Below are 8,495 nucleotides of genomic sequence, written 5' to 3' on the forward strand. Positions count from 1 at the left end.
TGCTGCCCCCGCCTTATGCATGCTATTGTGTTTTAAAGGGGAAGATCATGTTAGAATTATTGCTTACTTGGATGTAAATACTAATATTCTGAGACCATTTACAACTGTTTCTTTGCGTATCTTTCTTCTCGTTAACCCAAGGTATTAAATGCTTGGTGGTTACCAGTGTAAGGGACAAGAAAGCACCGCTGTCTGGTTCCTAGAGGCAGCAACTCTGTATTCCCATGGTCAGGGGAGTTGCTGCCAATAGGCAAGTTGAGAAACTCACCTCAGGTGGCAATGACCCAAAGTTACAAGGGACGGCATAAAGCCACTCCTAGTAACTTACAGAGCTGCATTTCCGGTTTATAAAATGGAAGTTTGGCTCTCTTAGTGCACAATTGCGCTTTCTACACTAGCAATGCGGCCCCCCCTCTACACCTTGCCTAGTGCTGGGCGGTATGACCAAAAATTTATATCACGGTATTTGACGGTATTTTTTTTTCCCCATGCATGATTAGGTGACCACCCCAAACACCCCCCCCACCACCCCAAACACCCCCCCATCCGCACCCCTCCCCGCCACCCCAAACATTGTTTCAAAGGGACATAGCCTCTATGCACCTATAACTGCTTTGCTTGCTCACTTGGAACGCACAATGTAACCTGCCTTCTTGATTGGTAGAAAGGTGAAATAAAAAAAAGGAATGCTTTGGACTTGGGTTATTCCTTATTCTTTTTAAGGTCTGGACTGGGATTCAAAATAGTCCCTGGCATTCCAAGTACACAGAGGCCCAAACAGCCCCCACCAGCCCAATAAATAGTGACTGTCTATGGCATCTTACAACAGCCCCTCTAGCATTTCCCAGAACCCACAGTCCAGGCCTGTTCTTTTTGGATATGTCTGAATAACAGGTTTCCCATACCAGTATATATTTATATATATATATATATATATATATATATATATATATATATATATGTAATGTATTTTACTTGGAAGATCTTTGTTTCTTATTGAAATATATCTAAAATATATGTTGTTTGCTATAACTGACATGGCCAGCACAAACTGCAAGGAGAAGGATTCTCAGTGGAAAAAAAGATATACAGTGAGTTCAATACAAAGCATTGTTTTTATTTACAGACAGAAGTAAAACGTTACAGAAGTGTGCAGTAATAACAGTTCTAACTTCCCCTTCACAAAGCAACACTAGTATTAAAGTGCAAACCGGGTGAATGTATCAGAAGCATATAAGCACAGGGTCCCTGATATAACAGCCTTGTAGCATTGTCCTTGGAACAGTCTTGGGTGACCCATGGGGGGTTTTGGGCAACATCTTGACAACCACGGGTTTTCCATCTCTGCCTGTGACAGTCATTATTCTTCCACAATGTAAAATAAATTATAAAAGACACTGCCCCCCCATCCAATTATAGCAAGGGGTAATGATGTTTTTGGCACAAGAAGCTCATTCACTAACACAGGTAACACTAGGGCTGCAACCACATGACCCACAGTTTTTTAGAATGAGCATTTATTCCTGTGGGGGCAGGAAGGCCAGGTATCAGCTCTTGTTCTACAGTACCAAGCAGTCGGCTGATAAATAGCATTCATTCGCAACCTTAGGCAAATACAGTAGGTCTATTTTCTTTATCAGGTGTTACGGGGTATAAAAAACGTGTAGTGTCCCACCCAGATTATATAACCAGTTCTTTACACACTGAGCAAATATTTTGCAACACAGACTACTGTTTCTTCCTAGAGTAACTGTTTCCGATTTCTTATCCCTAGAGTGGCTTTGTGCAAGCACAGCCCTGCCTTTGTGACTGACTGGGAGACTTGGCATTCACTTTGGCACTCGTATGCAGTGCAATCAGGTTGGCAGGGACGGCTTCTCTTATCCACCAGTGCGGCTGGTCCAGTCTCTGTGGCTGGGAGACTTGGCACTCTCTCACTGTGCACTTGTAGTAAGTGCCATCAGGTTGGCAGGGATGCCTTCTCTCATTCACCAGCAATGTTCCTTCTAATTTACTTTAGTCTGTGTGCAAAAGAATTATTATGGAACTTTTAAGGAGCAGTGTACAAATGTGTGCGCAGCATCACCCATACTCACATTTTTTTAAAATTACACATTTTTGCATGCACAGCACAGACACAAGTTAGTGGACACACTCTTTAAAGGCGAACTAACCTGAAACATTCCTGCTTTATAGTAAAAACCTTTGCTGGTATAGTTTTATGGCATCTCTCTGTACAGGCTATGAGCAAACTTGAGCAAGGGGACTGTTCCTGCTTAATTGTGCTTAGTACAGGAGAATACCTATGCTAGTATAGTTGTATGATGGTCTATAAGAATATCAATAGCTAGCACCCCTGGATTTGCACAAGGATACAGTTTTCCTCACCCACTGTGCCTGTTTGAGCGCACAAGCGCACACCTTAGAGGGAACATTGTTCGCCAGTGGTTTGTTCGGAAATGTCCCACCCATGTAATCATTCCAATGGACACCCAAGGCTTTTTGGGTACCAAGTGGCCCTAACACTAATGGGGCTGGAGAGGCCATAGTTTCAGCTGCTGGTACAGGGCCTGCAGAGATGGAGATCCATTCCTATGAGACTGCTTTAGGATAAAGTACAGCTCTGAGGTTTCCTGCGCTGCTGGCTCCTGTTTGCCTCTGGCTGCGCACTGGCTCTGCGCCTCTCTAGGGCTGGGCTCAGCCAGGCAGGTGAGTTGACCCTGCGGATCAGCTGGTGGAACACGTCCCACACTCGGTAGTCCACCTTAGCCGAGGTCTCCACATAGCCACAGTCCCATTCCAACTCTGCGGTGGCAGCTGCCCGGAGATCCACCTGCTGGCCAGCCTCCAGCCCAGGGAACAAGTCCATCTGATTGCCAACCACCACTATGGGCACCTCTGCGTCTCCTTTCACCTGGATGATCTCACTCCTCAGCCTCTCCACCTCCTGGAAGGAGTCCGGCTCTGACAGAGAGAAGACCAGGGCAAAGGCGTCCCCTTGCTGGATGCTGAGTTTGCGCATAGCCGGGAAGGAGTAGCTGCCGCTGGTGTCCAGGATCTGGATGCGCAACTGGAGCGCCCCAGGCTCGGGATTCAGGCAGTACATCTCCTCCACTGTGCGCCGGTAGCGATCATCGAAACGGTCATTGAGGAATCGCTGGATCAGGGCAGTCTTACCGACCCCGGCAGCTCCAAAGAACACCAAGCGGACAGTGTCACTTGGGGACACAGACAGGGACATGCTGGGCTTGGAGTGTGCGCTGCGCTCTGCGCCTGGAACGACTGGGCAATTGAGAGCAGAGAAGGATCCAGCGGCGCTATCCAGGGTGCTGATAAATGATTTATCAGGGGGATTTAGATACGAACTGCTCGTAGTCTTGTCCTTGTGTAAGTGCTGCTGAACAGACGTACTTTGCTTTCCTCTGTATTCGTTGCCTTGGTTTTGTGCGCTCAGATGCATCCAAGGGAGCACAAGAGAATAAACTATAGCAGCCCGGTGTCCCTTAGCTTTATGCACACTGCGGCTCAGCCCTCTGCTTTTATACACCACCCCCGGCAAGCTCCAACCAATCAGCGCAAAGCCAGCACAAAGCTCATTGGTAGCGCTGAGTGGCCCTGAGCCAGGGGCGGGGTTTGTCATTGGACACGTGTGTCTGTGTACAGTCTGACTAACAGCCAGAGGAATGAGCCGCAACTGTTTCCTGCTCATGTTCCTTAAGTTTTTTTATTATGAGAATGCACACAAGCTTGGGCAGAGCGCACATAAAGTAAGTCATGTGGAGAAAAGCATTTTCTACCTTTTTCCTTTCTGTTGTAATTCGGTGGAGAAGAGGAGAGAGTCTGTATCCAATCTGCCAATCAGAAGGCAGGAGGGGCGGGGCAGCAGCAGAGTGGGTGGGGAAAGCTTCTGTATCGTTTGTGCAGATCCTGAGGTGGGCAGTGAAGTACTGGCAGTGAGCTGTTAGCTGTGCTTGTGGGATGCAGCCTCACCACCTCAGGGCTACGTACCTTTTGTGCCCCATTATATTACACAGAAAACTCTGTGGAACCATTTGTTTCCCCTCTTGGGAAACAGAGTTCTGTAACAGAATTCCAGAACTCTTATAATCAGCTTGAAAAAGGAACTAAAATATTCTGAAAGGTTGCTATGGGTATCTTAGCCAATAAAGGTATCACCCAGCCACAACAATATAATGACTATTTTCTCTCCCATTCTTCTCTTTTTCCCTCTTTTCTACCCTATTCTATTGCTGTCAATAAAAACCAACCTTTAAAAAAAAAATAAATAAAGGTATCACCTTTATACCACTTTAGTTATTTTATATTTCAAAAGGGTTACCCTGTAAACAATATGTTCCTGTACCAGTGCCAGTTACTTGGGTTTGAGTATTTCCACCTATTGATATTCTTATAAGAGTCGGAACTATGGGTATTGAGAAGGGGTACCTGTCCCCGACTCTTACAGACCCATCAGAACTTAAAACTTTTAACTTCAATTGAAAAACCGATTTATTTATATTTTTGCTTAGTCTTTTGTTTATGATTTGGAAATGAAAAGAAGCAGTTGTGGGCAGCTGTTGTTTTCTAAGATGGCATGCAAAGACCTTAACATTTAGGAAAATTCTCACAAGATTTATGCGGTGATCAGTGCTTTACAAAATAGAGCCGGCCATTTTTAAATGTGCACAAATGGAGAGAAAAGAACAATTGTTTTATTACTAGCTGGGGATTTACTATGTAAACTATACTGGGGGTAATCCATAGTCTTACTCTAGTTGGCCAATCAAAGCAACCAGTAAAATTGAAGGATTATTAAGGATTATTATTCCAGAATACTATTATTCCAGCTTTCTGCAGCTCAGTTCTGCAGGAACAGCCCCCTAAGTTTGTTTATAGCCTGTACAGAGAGATACCATAAAACTATACCAGCATAGGGATTCCCCTGTACTAAGCACAATTCAGGAGAAACAGCCCCCTAAGGTTGCTCATAGCCTGTACAGAGAGATACCATAAAACTATACCAGCATAGGGATTCCCCTGTACTAAGCACAATTCAGCAGGAACAGCCCCCTAAGGTTGCTCATAGCCTGTACAGAGAGATGCCATAAACCTATGGCACATAGGGATTCCCCTGTACTAAGCACAATTCAGCAGGAACAGCCCTCTAAGGTTGCTCATAGCCTGTACAGAGAGATACCATAAAACTATAGCAGCATAGGGATTCCCCTGTACTAAGCACAATTCAGCAGGAACAGCCCCCTAAGGTTGCTAATAGCCTCTACAGAGAGATGCCATAAAACTATGGCACATAGGGATTCCCCTGTACTAAGCACAATTCAGCAGGAACAGTCCCCTAAGGTTGCTCATAGCCTGTACAGAGAGATACCATAAAACTATGGCACATAGGGATTCCCCTGTACTAAGCACAATTCAGCAGGAACAGCCCCCTAAGGTTGCTCATAGCCTGTACAGAGAGACACCATAAAACTATGGCACATAGGGATTCCCCTGTACTAAGCACAATTCAGCAGGAACAGCCCCCTAAGGTTGCTCATAGCCTGTACAGAGAGATACCATAAAACTATGGCAGCATAGGGATTCCCCTGTACTAAGCACAAGTCAGCAGGAACAGCCCCCTAAGTTTGCTCATAGCCTGTACAGAGAGATACCATAAAACTATGGCACATAGGGATTCCCCTGTACTAAGCACAATTCAGCAGGAACAGCCCCCTAAGGTTGCTCATAGCCTGTACAGAGAGATACCATAAAACTATACTAGCATAGGTTTTTACTATACAGCAGGAATGTTTCAGGTTAGTTCTCTTTTAAAGAATGCAGTCTAAGGGGCTGATTTACTAATCCACAAATCTGAATCCGAATGGGAAAAACTTAGATTGGAAAACAAACATTTTGCGACTTTTTCGTATTTTTTGCGACTTTTTCGTAGCCGTTACGACTTGCGAGAATTGTCGCGATTTTTCGTATTGAGCGCTCGAAAAAGTCGCAAAATACCGATCATCACGAAAAAAACGCATTCAGGCGCTTTTCGGACGTTCGTGGATTAGTAAATGTGCCCCTAAGTGTCCACTCACTGGGAAAATTGTATCTGTGCTGTGTACGCAAATATTACTGCGATTTAAACATATTTTTAATGCATATGAGTATCCGTGATGTTGCGCACAAATTTGTACACTGGTCCTTAAAAATTGCACAAAATTGATTTTTTTTTGTGCACACAGACTAAAGTAAATTAGAGGGAACATTGTTTCCTGCTATAAAGTCCAGAATGAAAACAGATTTAATAAGAATCCCCATGTTTCTTTTACAACAATGTTATTTTTTTTTACAATTCATAGACAGAGCGCTAGGTGGGAACGTGATCCCATAGGGACAGGCGCATGCACAGGGTGTTTGTTTCCTGAATAAATGACTTAATGAGACTGGGAAATGACTTGTTCAGCAGGTAATCTACTGACTGGGAGATGTGGGGGTGAAGGGGCATAATCATGATTTGGGCTGTCAGTAATTGCTGCATAAATGGGCAATTCTGTTTCTATTAACCAAGTGCAAATGTTTGGCATTTCACATGAGCTTTTCACATTGGCGCTGCATTGGTCCAAGTAAATAAAATACCCAAGTTTTTAAAAATAAATAGTTTGTTCAGAAGTACTATGGGTTTGCAGAACATGGCCTCAAGTGCAAGTCAGACACTGGGGGTCATTTATAAAAACGGGGCAAATTACCTGGGCAGTAACCCATGGCAACCAATTAGATGTTTGTTCAACTTGCAACTGGCTGAAAAAGCTCTATTGCTTCCTATGGGTTACTATCCAGGTGCAAATTTGCCCGCTGTTTATAAATGAGCCCCAGTGTGATAATTGCCTGCCCACAGCAGTGCATTGGAGGGGTCCAGAACCCTCACTTGACTGTATATGTACCTGGGCTGTCAGCCATAAAGCATGATGGGATGGCTGTTTTAAAGGGAAGGCAGTAAACTTATTTGAGTAGACTGTTTTCACCCCATTCCTCATATCAAAAGGTGTGGCCTTAGCGATTCCTAGAACAGTGTGGCAGTCCCCCAATCCCATAATGGTAAACAAGTTTTACCAGGTTTTTTAAGCTTATTTACAGATTATTGGATTGGACACAGCTCTGTTGACATTCATAAAACTGCTTAGGAGTGTGGTGTGAGCATATCCCCAACCTGTGCTTGTGTCTTCAGATTCCTTGCCAGTATAGGAACCGTAGTAGAAATACATTAGTGGTCAGGGGTGATATTATATATGTTATTCTCTTCTGGTTTACGGAAGCAGTACCTGCAAAGAAAGATGGGAAGCAAAATAATTCTGTGTACTAAACAGAACAAGGTGTAATTCTTGAGAGGCAGAATGGGTAGGTGCAAGTGCTGGAGCAGTAAGAACCAACAGAAATCATGGGAACCTTTGCAATAAAATTGTCTTGGACCCCCAATCCCCAATACATATTATCAAAGGCCTAATAGTTAAAAAAAAGAAACACTCATTGGTGGCCAGGGTCCCTAATAGTAAAAATAAAACAGGGGCCAGGGTCTGTAATAATACAAAAAAAAAAAACATATTGGTTATCAGTAAAAGTTACCCTTAAAATTTGGTGGCAGGCATCATCCTCGCCAGTGGCTATGGCAGCAACTTCTACCTCAGTGGAGGTGCCACCACTGGCTTCATTCTACATGCAGTATGCCATCTTTTAAGGTTGTGTTGTTTTCTGTCCTTTTGTGTATATATGAGATGCAGGGCTAGGACAAGTTTTAGGCAGGAGAGGCACGTGCCCAGGGCGCAATGGTGGGGGAGTGTTAAGCACGAACCCCTTCTGTCACCTGCCCCTACACAGGCGAACATGGCAGCAGCAGAGGGGGCAAGGTGGCTCACTGGGTCACTAGAACTTGGCCCGGCACTGATGGGGCACAATTAATTGTCTTTGCCCTCTGGCCACCAATAAATTTGAGGGGGGTACATTATAACTTACAGGGGCCAGGCTAATGATTTTGAGCCTCTTACAAAATAATAAAATAATAACCAAATTCTACATGGGATCTAAACTCTCCCTTAACCTATCCTGAGTAAGAAGCACATAATGTCGTAAAAGCGTTTATTGGAATTGATTTATAATTGATCAGCAGTATTTAGATCCCCTTTAAACTTCGGGAATAGCTTGCACATCAGCTGGAGCCCAGAGGGGCCCTCTACATTTCGGGGACCCCCATGAATTGTGAAGCCCTTGGTTTGCCAAATGCAAATGTCCCAACTATGAAATGTTAAGCTGTGTCTGGTTATACTTACCACTAGGGGGCACTAAACTCACATTGAAACTGAATACTTAATAGAATAGCACTTAATAGACATCTCCCAGACTTTCAGTATTGTTCCCATCTCTTTTCAGCTTTTGGAAATCCAAGAACTAGAACCTGCAGCCATTAAAGGGACACAGCCCAGTTATTACATAAATGTACATGTGCA

At 44.1% G+C, this 8,495-nt stretch overlaps 1 protein-coding gene across 1 annotated transcript; it reads right to left on the reverse strand.

Annotated features, from left to right (window-relative positions):
- Positions 1–1,096: 1,096 nt before the first annotated feature.
- Positions 1,097–3,483, reverse strand: ras-dva1 (ras-related protein ras-dva). The gene has a single exon (NM_001011503.2). The coding sequence runs from the start codon at positions 3,239–3,241 to the stop codon at positions 2,606–2,608; it is 636 nt and encodes a 211-aa protein (NP_001011503.2). The 5' UTR covers positions 3,242–3,483; the 3' UTR covers positions 1,097–2,605.
- Between the last annotated feature and the right edge of the window lie 5,012 nt (positions 3,484–8,495).

The sequence above is a fragment of the Xenopus tropicalis genome, chromosome 9 (genome assembly GCF_000004195.4).
Source record: "Xenopus tropicalis strain Nigerian chromosome 9, UCB_Xtro_10.0, whole genome shotgun sequence".
NCBI classification, from domain to species: Eukaryota; Metazoa; Chordata; class Amphibia; order Anura; family Pipidae; genus Xenopus; species Xenopus tropicalis.

Coding starts and splice junctions, on each gene's coding strand:
- ras-dva1 (NM_001011503.2), bottom strand. CDS start 3,241: ATGTCCCTGTCTGTGTCCCCAAGTGACACTGTCCGCTTGGTGTTCTTT.